The sequence below is a fragment of the Plutella xylostella genome, chromosome 11 (assembly GCF_932276165.1).
Source record: "Plutella xylostella chromosome 11, ilPluXylo3.1, whole genome shotgun sequence".
In the NCBI taxonomy this organism is placed as follows: Eukaryota; Metazoa; Arthropoda; class Insecta; order Lepidoptera; family Plutellidae; genus Plutella; species Plutella xylostella.
The window spans coordinates 99115-115900 of NC_063991.1; the positions used below are offsets into that span (position 1 = coordinate 99115).

At 38.9% G+C, this 16786-nt stretch overlaps 2 protein-coding genes across 2 annotated transcripts in view; both read left to right on the forward strand.

Annotated features, from left to right (window-relative positions):
* Nucleotides 1-9254, forward strand: part of LOC105380915 (catenin alpha) — a 37889-nt gene extending 28635 nt beyond the window's left edge. Inside the window, exons 18-26 of the mRNA XM_048623850.1 lie at nucleotides 167-236; nucleotides 2087-2154; nucleotides 2896-3077; nucleotides 3568-3673; nucleotides 4135-4269; nucleotides 5347-5463; nucleotides 6218-6301; nucleotides 8223-8306; nucleotides 8718-9254. Of these exons, the coding sequence (XP_048479807.1) occupies nucleotides 167-236; nucleotides 2087-2154; nucleotides 2896-3077; nucleotides 3568-3673; nucleotides 4135-4269; nucleotides 5347-5463; nucleotides 6218-6301; nucleotides 8223-8303 (843 nt within the window). The 3' untranslated portion in view covers nucleotides 8304-8306; nucleotides 8718-9254. The remainder of the gene's footprint in view (nucleotides 1-166; nucleotides 237-2086; nucleotides 2155-2895; nucleotides 3078-3567; nucleotides 3674-4134; nucleotides 4270-5346; nucleotides 5464-6217; nucleotides 6302-8222; nucleotides 8307-8717) is intronic.
* A 4966-nt stretch (nucleotides 9255-14220) lies between these two features.
* On the forward strand, nucleotides 14221-16326 carry LOC105380213 (PCNA-associated factor). The gene is made up of 4 exons (XM_048623849.1): nucleotides 14221-14428; nucleotides 14638-14706; nucleotides 15350-15499; nucleotides 15902-16326. The coding sequence occupies exons 1-4, from the start codon at nucleotides 14395-14397 to the stop codon at nucleotides 16219-16221; spliced, it is 573 nt and encodes a 190-aa protein (XP_048479806.1). The 5' UTR covers nucleotides 14221-14394; the 3' UTR covers nucleotides 16222-16326.
* Nucleotides 16327-16786: the final 460 nt, after the last annotated feature.

Consider the following 16786-nt stretch of genomic DNA (forward strand, 5'->3'; position numbering starts at 1 on the left):
AGCATTCATACTGCCTCTGACCTAACTATGAAATGGTGATCCATATTATGCAAAAGTTGACAATGTGACATTGACAAGTATAGATTGTGGCAGAAGCCAGCAGAAACATAGCGACCAATCTCACATTTAGATTTATCAACAAAGCTAACTCGTATCTCCCTGCCAGGGCGATGAGGAGTTAGACCCCGAGGACGTGGAGCTGGACGAGCACTACACGCTCGAGACCCGCAGCAAATGTGAGCCAAACGACCACCGGGTTCTATGTCCGAGTGGGGCTTAGTCTGTGTCCATGCGCCATGGTTGTTTGTCAATGTGTCTGAGGGTTGTGTTTTGCTGATTTCATGGCGAAGGAATATATTTAGCTTTCGTGAAAACCATGCTTGGACTAAGTGGTTCCTCAAATGCGAAAAGTTTAGGTTTTGTTGGTGAAACGCCTAATGTGACATTTTGAATCAGCAAAGCACAACGCCCTATCGCCCCATAGTGCTCGTCGCATCCGTTTTATTTGAACCAATAATGACGAAACTATCCTTTAGATGCTTTACAAGTAGTATCATTATTGGTCCATGTAATTCCTTCCCCATGTGGTTCGCATGTCATATTTTTGTGTTGCGTCTCCATTTTGTGTTTAATCTGTTCATTTTAATAGCATTCATTTTTAATTGTGGCTTTTTGACGGTAATTTCTTTCATATGTTAACCATACTTTCATATCCATCCCCTCTTAACCATCCTTTCCTATTCATCCTTGTAAACAAACCATCCTTTTATATCCATCCCTTTGATAACCTTCCTCTCCTATCCATCCCTTGTTAACCTTCCTTTTCTATCCATCCCTTGTTAACCATCCTTTCCTATCCATCCCGATAACCATCCTTTGATAACCAAAATAATCTTTTCAATCCGTCAAAAGCCCACAATCCCGTGTACCCATCCCGCAACATCCGCATGTAATACGTTTGGCTGTACCGTGTGTGTGTGTGTAGACGAGCGACGACCTGGACACGGACACGGAGTTCGAGCCCGTGGAGGACATGACGCTGGAGACCAGGAGCCGATGTGAGTCACGAGCGAGTCACTAGTTGCACCAGAAGGGCTAGCACGGAGCGCAAGACGCGCACGCCAAGACATAACAAAAGTTCGCGCGGCTTCGTGAGCAGGGCGACGGAAAACTTTTTTCACGTCTTGACGTGTACGTCTTGCGCCCCGTGCTAGACCTTCTGTATAGTAAGCCGAAAGGGGTTGACTCAGGGTGTTGTTCTAAACAACTTTTATTCTACGACCTTTGGAACTTCTATGGAGAACCAATTTGTTTTACCCTTAGATTCACCTCCTTTCGGCTCACTCTATGACTTTTGCATCAACCTGTATTTATAATATTTTAAGGATAACCAGGTGTTGCAGTGGTTAATAAAGCTAACGGGTTCGAATCCCGGGACTTGCAAAAGGCGAAGGATGACAATAAACCGTGCACCTAATAGTTATTAATTAATACAACAATAGTAAGGAGTACGTCTCTGCCTACGTGGAAAGGACTACATGAGTTCAAATTATACGAGTATGAGGTAATCGTTCTTTAAATAAACTTATTAGATGTTTGTTATTTGTTTAATATCCCTTGCTTTGTGCCTTTCATAGATATCATTTTTAATAGCATTTCATTTTGTGATAACTCGTGTTGTACCCATCGTATGTCGTATTAGGTATAGTGTTTGTTGCATGTTTGTAATCCAATTGTTTGGCATCAAAATCGGCAAACTCCAATTTACATTAGTGCAAATATTTTTCAATGGTATATGTCTGACCTGTCATTGTCTGATAGAAAGATTCAGAGTATTCAGACGCCACATCATCAGATTTTACAGTTGAAAAATCAACCCTGTACAGAAAGGCAGCTGGCTAAAAGCTGTTTACCATCATTGACTTATCAGCGCTTGTCCCGAAAAAGTATGAAACTAAGAGATCAGTGCAGGTAACCAACTTAACCAGCTTTTTTCTGCACAGGCTCTAAGGTAGAATGGAGTCGGCTGACTTTGATACCAAACATCTTACTTACAATAACAATATGTATGTCTGTGTGTCGTCAGCGAGCGCGCACACCGGCGAGCACGGCGTGGACGAGTACCCCGACATCAGCGGCATCACCAACGCACGGGTGAGTCACCAAGAGAGTCATCTCGCTAGAGGACGGATATTATCTAGTAGCAACTGCTGCCTATAAAATTGAGTAGTTTCTAAAGTATACCATCGCTCTTACGGTTAAAGAAATCATCGTGAGGAAAACTGCACATCTAGATGTGTGAACCTACCAACTCGCAGTGGACCAGCTTGTAGGGAAATTGTCCAAGCTTAAAGAGGCATTTCAAACCTTAAGGGGAATGCACGAAGGTTCTTTTCGAGAGAACCAGGTTCAGCTACCGTACCATCGCCGCCGTACATAAGAAATCAACAATCTTTAATCATCATTGCTTATCTGTCAATATTTATACAGGGTGATTGGAAAGTCGATGTATTTCTTTAAATGGGTTTTAGACGAAGGCGTTTTCAGTTGATTGAACCCCATAATGCATTATCCGAAATTCAACCATTTCTGAGTTATAAAAACCAAAAAAATAATTAAAATTAAATTACTCAGAAATGGTTGACTTTCGGATAATGCATTATGGGATTCAATCGACTGGAAATGCCTTCGTCTACAATCTATTTAAATGAATACATCGACTTACCAATCACCCTGTATAATTTGTATGGATTTGACTGATAAGCGATGCTGCTTAAAGATTTTCCATTACTCTTTTGTCGTTGGTAGTAAGGCAGCAGGTACTTACATCCTCACAGCGAAAATAATATACCCATTAAGGCTTTAACTACGCTGACCAATGACCTCACCCCGCAGGAAGCGATGCGCAAGATGACGGAGGAGGACAAGCGCAAGATCCTGCAGCAGGTGGAGCTGTTCCGGCGCGAGAAGATGACCTTCGACAACGAGGTGGCCAAGTGGGACGACGCCGGCAACGACATCATCACGCTCGCCAAGCACATGTGCGTCATCATGATGGACATGACCGACTTCACGCGGTGAGTTGTAGTAATAATAATAATATCCATTTATTTCAGGCATCAATAACAGTTATGCAGCAGCGGAGCTGTGAGTTACTGTATTTTGTTTCTACCACTGTATCTATAGGAAAGTAAGCCATTTTAAAACTTACTGTTTGGATAATCGTCGCTAGTGATAGCACCATGGTATCCTAGTGAGACAGGGCTCTTAAAATCAGTAGTAGGGGCAAAATACAGTAACTCACAGCTCCGTTATTGAAATATTACTGTAACTCACAACAGTAATGAACAGAAATTCTTTATTTGTAAACAAAAACAGGACAGCATTTGTATTATAGAACGTATACTAACTCAAAATACAATTTCTACGATTGTTTTCAAAAGTTGCAGATCAAAAGTGGTTCAGAATGAGCCTCTAAATCACCCCCTCTCGTCTTACTATACCAGTTTTACAACTCCCTCTGTAATTCCTTCACTCAACTTGACTTGTATTATTCCCATCTTGCAGCGGTCGCGGTCCGCTGAAGACCACAATGGACGTGATCAACGCGGCCAAGAAGATCTCCGAAGCGGGCACCAAGCTCGACAAGCTCACTAGAGAGATCGCAGAACAGGTACAGTCGGCAAAAGAGCTACAAACACTGTCACTTTTATCCGCTGACGTGACTTTCATAATATTTTACATTTAGAGGCTGTCTGTATGTGTCGATAAAATACTATTTTATTCATCAACGTATACATTTCATGTCGTTAGTGATGAATGAATTAACGTCAGTCTGCAATACCTCGTAAGTGCAAAAAGTACCAAAAATATATTCCCTTAATTCTCGATGTTATTGACTTGTTGCTGAAGACACCACTTAAAAATAGGCCAATAGAAAGCGCTCCCATAGCGCGCTATGTTCCAATAATGAAGATTTGTCCTGTAAAGTTGCCAAACATGCAGTTACGCAGTATTGCAAATAGTAGATCAGCCCTTTTGTAGAATATCAATGAAATGTAAGGGCAACCAGCTCTCTGTACTCTGTGTGTATCAACCGTCACACGGAAATAACCCTTGTGCTCTCCCCCACAGTGCCCAGAATCATCCACGAAGCAGGACCTGCTGGCGTACCTGCAGCGCATCGCGCTGTACTGCCACCAGATCCAGATCACCAGCAAGGTGAAGGCCGACGTGCAGAACATCAGCGGGGAACTCATCGTCAGCGGGGTGAGTCGATCAAGATAATTCTGAAGGAATTATAATTGCCTTACCACAAAAACTTAGACAGTATTTAACTGGTGTGTAGCGCTGTCAAACGCCTACAAAATCGGTCAAATTTCGATTTAAACACTTGTTAAAAAGTGTTTAAAGTTTTTTGTGGTAGCACAGTAAATGTCTGAATTATGTGTCTATGTCTACGTCCACTTCAATTAAAGACGAACTGTGTTTCTATCATAACAATAAAACGTTTCACAGCCAACTGACAGTGTTTAGCATGTGTCTTAAGTTTTAATGGTAAGGCCCTAATAGGATAAGGGAACAAGATTAGCCCACGAAAGCTATCTGTCCGATTTTTTGGTAACCACCGTTGGTGAGCACCGGTTTAAGCCAAGGTTACTGTGTGCTAAATCAGCTATTGATTTTCTTGTCATCGTCATCATCAGCCTATAACAGTCCACTGCTGGTAGTAAGCCTCTCCCAAAGCACGTTACTGGATGCGATTGATATATCGAACACAGATGGAAACGTCTTTCCTAATTTGTTTGTTATTTAAATTCAATTCAATTCAATTCATTTTATTGCAGATATAAAATCCATAAAAAAGAGTTAGTAACAATGTTAACTTACGCTAATGTTAGTACCTTATGCTAAACACAATAATGATAAATAATAAATAAAAAGTGTAAGTACACAGGTGTAAGCCTACTCACCGATCCTCCGTCCACCACGGCCGGACATGCAGACTGCACCAGTGGCGCAGGATCGGGGAGTCCCACCTGTCCACCAACGTACCTAGCAAGCTGTTGGAGCTGGCGCGCACTCGCCCGAGCAGAGACGCACACCTTTTCCGTAACACGGCATGGAAGCCATCGGTGTGCGCCTCAGCAAACATGCCGGAAGCGCTACAATAGCGTCTCAGCCCCAGCAGCACCCTAAATGCGTTGTTATATTGCACGCGCAGGGCATTGTATGCTCCCTGCGTATAGCTGCGTATATTTAAGTATTCTTTACAAATTTTGGCCAGACTGTATGTATAAATAGTATCGTACCCTAACCCCTGCCTTCTCTCTAATGTGTCCTCAGCTGGACAGCGCCACCTCCCTGATCCAGGCGGCCAAGAACCTGATGAACGCGGTGGTGCTGACGGTGAAGGCGTCTTACGTGGCCTCCACCAAGTACACGCGCCAGGGGACCATCGTGGTGAGTCGCTGTGTTATTGTTGGCGTAGCAGTGAGTTACTGTATTGTTCGCAGTATAGCTGTGAGTTACTGTATTAATTACCATTGGAGCTTTGAGTTACTATGTTTGAAACCGTGAGCTATTGTATGTTTGGCAACGGAGCTATGACTTATTGTATTGCGTTAATTTTATTATTGTAAGTGGCTGTGAGTTGCAATACTAGGCGTTGTTGAATTATTCACAGTTTGCGAGTATATTTTTTATTTTATATTATAGAAGATTTTATAAGGCTGAGTGTAACATGTGTCATGTGTGGTTTTAATTTCAGCCATCATTACATGACCCAAGGTGTGAAATGTGTCGATATAAATTGATGCTTCAGCCATCATTCTTGACATGGGATAAATGTGAAATGTATTATTATAATTTCATTACATTTAACATAGTTTAATATGTATCGTTTTAATTCCAGACATCATTCATTACATGAAGCAGAGTGTAATATGTGCTGTTATAATTCCATTCAGCATTACTGACATGAGTGTTATATGTGTCGTATTGATTTTAAATTATTTGTTACCTAGCAAACTAGTTCTGAGGGGGCAGCGTCGGAAATCATAATGCAGGGTCCACCTAGTGTGATTTTCTGACGTGAACCATAATAATAACTCAAATCTATTTAACAAAACATGTAATTGTGAATCGATATTATTATTATTTTTACCTACTGAAGTCTGTTACCCAATAAATTTCTTATTCTTATTTCTTATTTCAGTCCCCGATCGTGGTGTGGCGCATGAAGGCGCCGGAGAAGAAGCCGCTCGTGCGCCCCGAGAAGCCCGAGGAGGTGCGCGCCAAGGCAAGTGTCGCCGCCAACAACAAGTAGACACACTAGTGTCAGCAATTATACTATGTCCATTATATTATTGGTTTTTAGACAATCGAAATCCCATATATATTTGACGAATGCAAAAGAAAACCAACTTTACTTACCAGACATAAGGAAACGTTAAAAATTCAATAACATAGTGGAAGCTCTATAGTAGACATCATATACGACTATTGAAGGCATAGTACACCCTGGCAAAAAAGAGTAGAAAAAATAAAAGGATGTATTTGGAAATTTTGCATGACTCTGTCGCATACTATTCACCAATAATCAAAGATAATTCAACTTTAAGATTCCGATTTATGATCTCTTACATTTGGGCAAAAATAAATAAAAAGGTGACTCAAACCATTATTGAGTTCCATTTCTCTTTTCTCCTCTTTTTTGCCATGCTTTATCGTATGATTGCCGAATTTTATTAACAAAACGTAGGGCAGGTGTGTCATAACATAACCTAATATAAAGGAAAATGTACTTCGTAAATACTGTCATGCGTGTATAATTATTAAACCAATCATAACGCTGAAGTCGTACTTATGTCTTGCATAACTTTACAATCTCAAATGAGAAGAGAAGTTTTACAGTATAATTAATTAACGTTTTTGATATTATATTATATCAGTAGCTAGTAGTAATATAAATAATTATTGTAGCTGTTAAAATGAATTTGCCAAAATACAGTATTTACTACTTACTAACAGTAAAGTTAGGTACTATCCAAAAATGTTTTACGTCTTTCATCATAATTATTAATTATACTTTAAAATCTACGGTTTTCCCCTTGTATCATCCATTTATCACATGTAATTGTTAATCCAAGATATGTATGTCGTATCTTTATATACAAACCTAAGCCCCTTATTCCAAATTGTCCATGTACTGTGTTATGTACACACTATGTACTTGTGTTGTGCTGTCCACGGCGGAGGGACTATGTAAGTGCTAGATGTCTCGTGCAAGTGTTCCGTGTATTTATTTATTTATGTTATTTTCTTTGTGCATAAACCATGACTATGTTTGTTATTTATTACGTGAGAGAAAATATTACAGAGTTTTGCAACAGTGGTAAAGTAAGACGATAGGGGTGACTCAAAGGGGCATTCTGAACCACTTTTGTTCCACGACTCTGCGAGATTCGCGAAAATAAAGTCGTAGAAGAAAAGTGGTAAAGAGTGACCTCCAAAGTCACCCTTTCGGATTACTTTATCACTTTTGCAACATACTTCATTGTATTCATTTTACACAGTCTTGGTTGAGGGACAAAAAATAGTTTATTTGGTCCATTATTTAATGATTACTAAATAATTGCATTCCATCTTTCTGATTGAACTATTTCGGTTCCATATAAGTTTATGTTTACGTTGAACCACCACACATAAGTGGCTTCTTTTTCCTAACCAATTGGCTTTTTAACTAGATGTTTAACTAACCGGACTATACAGGTTGTACTTGATGCCCTTATATGCACTCACTGTGTTACGGGAGGGAGTCACGCACGCCCTGTATTGAAAACCTCTCTACTCTATTTCCTATTAGAAAGAATAAAAGCTCAAACTGAGGCGTTCACTGTCAAACTGTTTTTAGTTCGACCTAATGACAACCATTGTAGCAGTGAGTCCCAAATATTCTAACCAAACTGATTCGAAATAAAATTTGACCTTTTGTCTTTTGCAATATGAAACAGAGTATAGACCTGAAAGGCTAGCACGGTGTGCATTTAAGACGTGACAAAGGTTCTCTGTCGCGCTCGCTCTTGAGGCTGCGCGATGTGAGTGAGTGCGATGCAAAACTATTGTTACGTCTTAAATGCGCCGCGTGCTAGCCCTTCAGCACGTTGACCCACAACATCTACAGTGGTGTTATAAGTTCGTCTGTGTCTGTGTGTGTGCAGGTGCGTCGCGGCAGCCAGAAGCAGCAGCCGAGCCCCGTGCACGCGCTGGCCGAGTTCCAGAGCGCCGCCGACAGCGTGTGAACTGTGAGTTGTGTGGTTATTATACAGAGTGTTGCAAAAAGGACCTTGTACTGTACTTGAATCTCTTATTTATAAAGATTGCAATATGGCACGAATCGAAGCCACGAATGAAACCAGTGCAGCGATTATAAGATTCGAAACCTCCGTTTACGTTGCGTATCGTCAACTTTCACTGTCAAAATGTAAGGTAAATTTGTTAGTTCCAAAAATGACTACGTTGGCGCTGTTCTTTTTCCATATATTTGTGTAGTATCGTACAACGCTAGCGAGCGGGATCCAAGACCTTGTATTATGGCTCCAAATTTGATATAAGTCAAGTAGCCTATTGCAATGACAACAAACGATCCCATAACTCAACAAAGCAATTGATTCAATGTGAGTCCTATGCTAAATTCTTCTACTTTCTTTCTACAGGTACTAAAACGACAAGGTGTAACACAACACATATTTATTTACACATAAGTATATCTCCTTATTTAAAAGGGCTCATTACAACTAACGTAAATACGTGTTCTATTTTTTATAAAATAAACATAATTTGGCCTAGTTTAGCAAATATAAGTATTTATTTTATTCATATTTTTAGGTGTAAAATGCTCATAACATAAAGAGCATAATATCTTGTGTGAGTATTTATAAACGTAAATTTTATAACTTTTAAACCATGGTTAAACACCAATCTTTTTTTTATTAAAACTGCCAAAATTGTGATTGAATATATTTTATTCAGAAAATATTTAATTATAAGTTCGTATTTTAATTTTATATTATGACAATTATTGTTTATATTTAAGTTTAGGAAGTACACAAGTACTTCTGTTTATTGTAATTACAACAATGAATGGTACAATAACAGAATAGCCAAATTACTCGATACCTACTCTAAATAATTCAACGACTCTGTGTAGTGCATTTTGGACGAATATTTAACCTTTCTATTTAAACTAGGAACTATTATACTAACATAATCTGCCGAGTTACGTGCAGTCAGCGAGAGAGCTAGGTACATACGCTCCCCGGCACAATCACTTTTGATTTTATGATCCACTAACGCGTGAATGACCGGATGGCGTAGTGGTTAGTGACCCTGACTACTGAGCCGATGGTCCCGGGTTCGATTCCCGGCTGGGGCAGATATTTGTTTAAACACAGATATTTGTTCTCGGGTCTTGGATGTGCCCGTAAAATGGCAATAGGCCCGCCCCCTATTACATTGGGACTAATAACACTGGCGAAAAGTGGGTGCAGAAATGCACCTCTGCCTACCCCGCAAGGGAGTACATTAGTACAAGGTGTGAATGTTTGTTTTTTTGTTGACGCGTGAATCGTGATATGTGACATGAAAAATACTTAGGTACTTCCCTTATACAGAATGTATGTATCAATAAAATATGATTTGATTCATCTATCTTCCACCCGTAGGTCTCAGGTTCGAACTGTTTGTGCCGGGATGGCATACCTGTCTCTCTTGCTGACAGTACCTCCAACTAGTTGGTACGGTCATGTGCAGAGAAACCCAACCCCCCTCACATAGTGACAATGCTTCTGAGAGGGTCAGATTTATCTGCCTTATACTGTACAATCGGTAGTTTTGTAGCGAAACATAACTCACACGTTAGGGTGATTGAAACAAAAAGTATTATTATTAGATTGTAAGGAAATATTTAGTTATTCTTGTGATGCGGTACATTTCATCTTTAAGAAGAAATATTTTCTAACCGCTCTTAAAAATAAAAATATCAACATAAACTACGATCATACGAGAGAAAGCCCTTTATTAAATTCATTTTTTAATGACTGTGCTACAATGAATGACCCATTGACGATTACAGAAGTTCTTATTAACTGGGCCTCGAGTATGAGTTTTGCAATTTATGTAAATGAGGTTTTCTTCTGTCACCTGCATACCTACATTATCTGTCAAAAGTTTCATGATAGTTTCCGCTAGAAGCGCCACTTTGTATGTGAGAAAACTGAAACTTTTATAGTTTTCGACGAACTATCAAACCTTTACTAGAAGTATATATTTCTTTTTTCAGAAAGAAAGAAAATATTTTATTTGACACAGAAATTGCCGTCATTTCGTGTTGATCAGATTTTATCTTACTACGAGAATAACTAAAGATGTTTATAGGTAGTAAGTAACTAAATGTATCTATAGATTATAATCTATTAAAAAGACAAAAAAAATATTGCATTAAGTTATGAGGACTATAATTATTATATTATGAATTTGTATACTTGTACACTCCTATACTTTGTAAAATATACCATCCATCCGACGTTTGATTGACAGCTGCTTAGGCCTGGTGAATTAAGTTAATTTTCCCTTGAAAACCAACAAATGACACATAGTATGTATGAATTTGACAGCTGTCATATTTTACAAAGTATAGCAGAAAATATAGAAAGGTTTTGTAACCGAAATTTAGTAAAAATATACGTTTGGCTAGGAGCGTACTATTACACTGACGGGCAATGAAAACGTTCCATTGAGAAAATTACCAAATTACTCCTACAGGAAAAAAACTAACTTAATGACGCCTTCTGCAATATTTAAGCACATCGCACGGTGCATCAGAATATTACCAACAATAAAAACGAATATATTTTGTACAAATTATCCATTAAATGTTAAAAAAAACTGGGGACATTTGGTGTCTGCATTTTGTATGTGGCACTGTTTCTTTGCACGTGAGTGTACGTAGTGTACTTTGTTAAATATAGCACTAGTCCTGTGACGGTGACAGACAGACTGATGGTTATGTCTGGTCAATGAAGTTCATTTTCGCTTGAAAACAGACAGATAACAGATAAAATGTAGGGATTTGACAGCTGTCATATTACTCATGCTATATTTTACAAAGTATAGTTAATATTTTTTTGTACTTTTGAAATAAGTTTTTTAATATTAGTTAAGTAATACTTATTTAATAAGTTTTTATTTTTTCACCAAATTAAATGATATTATTTTATTGATTGGAATGCAACCTGAAAATTATAAGTAATCAAATCCATATGAACTATGGAATATCAAATATCATAAAGTTATGTACCTACTAACTATTAAATGTAATACTTAATACTGTAGAAGTTTTTGCAATTTTTCAAATTTTCTAAAAACATTTATCTACAGATTTTGTATCCACGATGTTTATCAATATTATATAGTAATGGTTCAAACAATATTTTGTTTCAGTCTGAATAAATACCTCAACCATTATGTCCCTGCAAATAACCTAATTTATTCATACATTTTATAGCTACAAAATGTTGGTCCAGTCGATTTAATATCCATAAAAATGCTCCGGAAGCCGTTACGGCAATTCCAACACAGTAAACGATTAAAGTAGAAATAAATAGTAAAATGCGTTTATTCTGGTTGGTTACTTGTTTGTTTTGTATTGGTAAGTTGAGCATTATCTCGTTGCACTACGGACTATGGGCCACTCACTATTTGGCTGATTGCTAATCAGTAGGTGACTGTATACATAGACATTACATTCCTACATAATTATATTACCTACATATACATAATATTCAGGGTGATTCTTTCGTAGGTGCATATCCGGAAGAATAAATAAATAAGTATGCTACAGAGCTTGGGATATCCCAAGGTCATTATAACAAAAGTTGTTCAGAATGAAGAGCTCTGTACATACTTCCGGATATGCACCTACGAAAGACTCACCCTGTATTACCTACTGTAGTGAAAATGATTGAGACTCCCATTTCGCGACTAACATTCACATGTGGCTAACGAATGATCACAATCCTTCCCTCACACTTCACAGTCAACTCAAGAGAGAGCCGTAAGTCCTCCGGCTCGAAGTCTCCCGCCACCGTCAACCTGGCGTTCGAGACTTTTCTCAAGTTCGGCGATGAAGACCGAGCGCGGGGTCTAAATGTCCTGGACCACATCCAGGGACTCATCACCAAACTCAAAGGAGCAGTAGCCGCACCACAGGTCCATAAAAAATCCGAAGTAAACGAAAGAAAACATTTCTCAGACTACGTTAAGAAGGCTATCAAACTGCTCATTACATTCTCCGATAAGGATCTTGAGACTGTCGCCAAAGTTGCCTTAAACGAAATAGGTGGATGCTCTGGAGACGTCTGCTCGATCAGCGAGCTGGACGATGATGATCCCGTGAAGGAAGCCTTCAGTAGACTGCAGCGGCAAGTCAAAGGTGCCACAGGTAAACAAATTAGAGCAGCTCTGAAGAAAATATTACATAAGCTAGAACATGACACAGGAGACAAAAACAAAGAATTCATTAAATACACAGATGAGATTTATCGAACATTAGATAAAGGGAAGCTTAAGAAATTCATAAGTCAGCTGCACATGTTCAAAACGAGAAGAAGTGGCAGTTTAAAGGACATAGTTAAAGAAAACCTGAGGCGGGCGGTGTTGGAGCCGTACTCGACGCTTGAAGATAAAACTCGGAGAGATATCGTTATGAAACTTAACACTTTCTGGCGCCAAACCGCCAGTATTAATATACCAACGAAGCTACATGACAAACAACCGCAGCTAGGTGATACAACAGAAAGTGCACAAAAAGGTGCAGACAAGAATGACCACGAAAATGAAACTATGTTATTTAGTTCTACGCAAGAAGGGCCGAGGGAGACACCCGCCACCACCACCACGGCGGAGGGAGTGATGACGCACGAGCTGGGCGCCGTCATTAATATTGTAAAAGACATCAAATTCCGCGCTCGCGTGAGGTAAGTAGGTAGGTACAGTCGTCGAAGTATAATAGCAAATTTGTGTAGCTGTCCAAACGGGCCTATTATATTTCGACGACTGTATATAATGAAAGATTCTGTATCAATGACGTTGGTGGGAATAATATTAAATCGCAAAAAAGTTTTATACAGGGTGTTGCAAAAAGGGCTAAACCGAAACCAGCATGTGCAGCATGGTATATCTAAGCCCGAAACTGAAATCAGAATTTCAAAATTCGCGAAAAAAAATATTCATTTTTTGCAACACCCTGTATAACAGGTGTTGCAAAAAAGGTAAGTACACAAGGGTAGTATACAACACCTGTATAAGTAGCTAACCTCCCATCTGAGTTGCCGGTCATTGCGAAGGCAAATATAATTTATCATACCGTTATACATTTTTGTGTTTTATACAGATCATTCAAAGAAGACCCTAAAAAGGAACACCCGCACGGGGATCAGACCCAAAAAGGAACCGACGAGGCAGCGGCCATAGTGCCGGCGGCGGATTCGCTCAGCGACAGCGACGAGAACTACCGCCGGACCCTGGACACGGACAGCAAGGAGGATGCAACCAAAGAAGATAAAACGCTCTCGGTGGAATGGCTTGCAGAATCGAGCCCAAAAAATATCAATGACGATGCTGAAGATACAACTCTCTTAGGGACTTCGGGTAATAGAAGGAACATGTTTTTCCATGGAGCTGAAGATTCAATGCCAAATTCAGTTGGTGAGGGCGATAAAGAGAAGAGGACTACCCTTCAAGGAGTTGATGATGAAAATGAGGTTAAAAAGGAAATTACTTAAAAAATAGTTACTAAAATATGTAATTTTGTTCAAATAAAAACTTAAATGGTAATTTTTATTAAGTAGTTAATAGCAATAATAAAAGCGGAGTGTGAAGTTGCGATAAAGAAAGTAGGTAAAAGGTCTGGTGATCTTGTCAGTAAAGGCCCTGGCACAGTGTAGGGAAGCAGAGCGCATTACGTCCGATATATCTGACCTCAGAATAACCTAATGCTAAAAAGACCCGATAAAGAACTAAAGCTATCTAGCAATATCAATACATGGAATCTCTGACTCCATAAGCCTTGAGCTTCGGCGGACCTAGACTACAAAGTCCTTGCCTTGCCTACACAGACAAGAAAATTCACGTCATGTTTGGATGTCTGTCATCTGTCAAAAAAAATTGCAAAGTTTATTTGCTCAGTGATTTGTTTCGCGAATTCGCGCCTTTTCTACAAACACGATTATTTTGATAAATACAACAAGTTACTAGTGCCTCTTTAGCATTTTATGTTCAAAGTTACTATTACGATCTAATATTAGCCATACAGCATCTATTTAGTGAGTAAATATGGCGAGAACTAAAGCCTCAGTCGGCGCTAAAGGTAAGTTATTTGTTTTACAATATAAACGCGTTAACAACAACTTACCCAACAGCAACTACTTTAAACAATCATTAAAAACTGCTTAATCATATTTAAATCTCAATATTTTATCAGGACAACTTACAACAAAGACGAATAATTATATTGCACTATAACCTAAAAGTGGCAAAACTTGTTGTTTTCACAATGTCACAATTATTGTTTTCCAGTATCTTCGGGCAAAAGCAGCAAGGCTCGCTGCAGCGCCGCGCCCGCCGCCAGCGCCGGCTCCAGCGGAGGTACATAAGTACATAATAACAATATTAATAAGTATGTCCATCTTATAAGACCTGTAAATTACCCAAACAAACTACTGGCCACTGAGCAGTAACCAAAAGACTATCTGGGCTAACTTATTACCATTAATACATTAAGGCAACCTGATAGTGGGTCCACCAACCCGCACTAAGCCAGTGTGGTGGACTAGGCCTAAAACCCTTCCTTCATTAGAAAGGAGACCTGTGCGCCAGGAGTGTGGATGTGATGGGTTGTGATGATGATGAAATGTTAATATAAACTGTATTGTTTCATGAAGAGGCTGTCCAGTGAACATCATGCCCTTGGTTTCATTTCAGTTTCTACAGCTTAACTCCAGTGTCTCTCACTAAGGGACAGGATTTGGAATCGCTTTAATAAGTAAAACAAACATCTATTGAAGTAAATGATGCAGTGGTTACTTGGTTAGTGACACTGACTGCTATGACGAAGGTCCCGTGTTCAATTCCCGTCTAGGGTAGACATTTGTTAAAAACAGATATTTGTACTCAGGTCTTGGGTTTTTTTTATATGTATATAATATGTATGTATTTGTGTAGATAGGTATATCAGATATCCAAAACCCATATTACAGACTCCGCTTACCTTATTACTAATGTGTTGCAGGTGGCAGCAGCAAGGGGGGCGGTCTGTCGAGCGGCGGCGGCAACCCGGTGTGTCCGCGCGAGACCCCCAAGTGGCAGAGACCCATCACCAACTTCTTCATCAACAAGGAGGCGCCGGCCGAAGTGGACGTGGAGAACGGTGGGGATGATGGTATGTACTAAGGAAATGTGTTTTTATGAATTTAGAGACTTCATCATCATCCAATAATCATCCAATTATTTAGAGACTTATATTTCTTTATTGAACACTCCTTAAATTAAACATAAAAAAATATTGTTTTTCGGACCCGACAAACTTTAAGGGTGGATTCTATGAGTAATTTCATCGAGATAAAACCTCCATATGTGGGGGTCTAAGTAACTTAAATTAGATTTTCTTCTTCTCTAAGAAAATCATATCTCGAGATTTAAACGCCTTACAGACATGATATAAAATGCTTTATACATATTTACTATGGCCTATTAAGTGATAATATTCTACTGAAGATTTTTTTCGGCTATCCTTCTGTATATGGCGTTTGTACCTAACTACCTTTTCTCTCAACTATTCCAGGCTCCCCAGAAAAACGAGAAACTAGAAAACCCAAACGTAACATCATACAGTCGGACGACGAAGAGGAAGCCTCCAGCCCGCCTAAGAACCGAGAACTAGACGAATCTATCAACCTGGAACCTTTAGACGGGGAAAACAGTCACAAGATCGAAGAGTATTACCCCAAAAACGGGCCCAAAGGGAAAGGGATAGGTAAAAAAACTGCCAACAAAGAAAATTTAAGTGAAAACAACAGAAGGCTATCGGCTAAGAGAGATCTGGAAGATATCGCTTTTGGTGAAGAGCCAGAACAGGCCAGTAAAAGGATCAAGGTTAATTGATAGTGCACAGGTGTGAATTTTGTAGATCTGTTATGATTTTTAGGTTTATAAGGTTTGTTAGTACTTACATTCTTCTGACATTGTGTTCAAGCATATTTATGACTAGTTATACGTTTTTTTGTAAGTTTTTTATGTATAAGGGCTCACTTTAACTTTTCTATTGGGATGTCTTGTGTCCAATAGATTCACCATGCAACATTCCAATTTAAAATCACATGACTTTAATATCGTGCAGTGGCATACCTTTGTAATATTCTCGCGACTTATCACGTGAGTACTAATATACTTACAGCAAAAATAGTGTGACTCGCTTGTAACTCACCTTTGACTACCCCTTCGGGGATTGCAGTCGTGAGCAATTACGTAACTGTATTCATTCTTATTTGCCGAAAAAGGTAAACAATCTTTGTGTGTCTTTTTAATTAAAATACAATCATTCAAATAAACTACGGCCAAAATAAATGGTTTAACTACGAAATCAATAATTTTTGCTTGTAAGTATTTCATTTGTCATTATGTTTTATTTTATAACTTAGTTTTTAAATTAATTCAAATAAAAAGACAC

Coding starts and splice junctions, on each gene's coding strand:
- LOC105380213 (XM_048623849.1), top strand. CDS start 14,395: ATGGCGAGAACTAAAGCCTCAGTCGGCGCTAAAG. Junction 14,707..15,349: donor CAGCGCCGGCTCCAGCGGAG/GTACATAAGTAC, acceptor AATGTGTTGCAG/GTGGCAGCAGCAAGGGGGGC. Junction 15,500..15,901: donor GGAGAACGGTGGGGATGATG/GTATGTACTAAG, acceptor CAACTATTCCAG/GCTCCCCAGAAAAACGAGAA.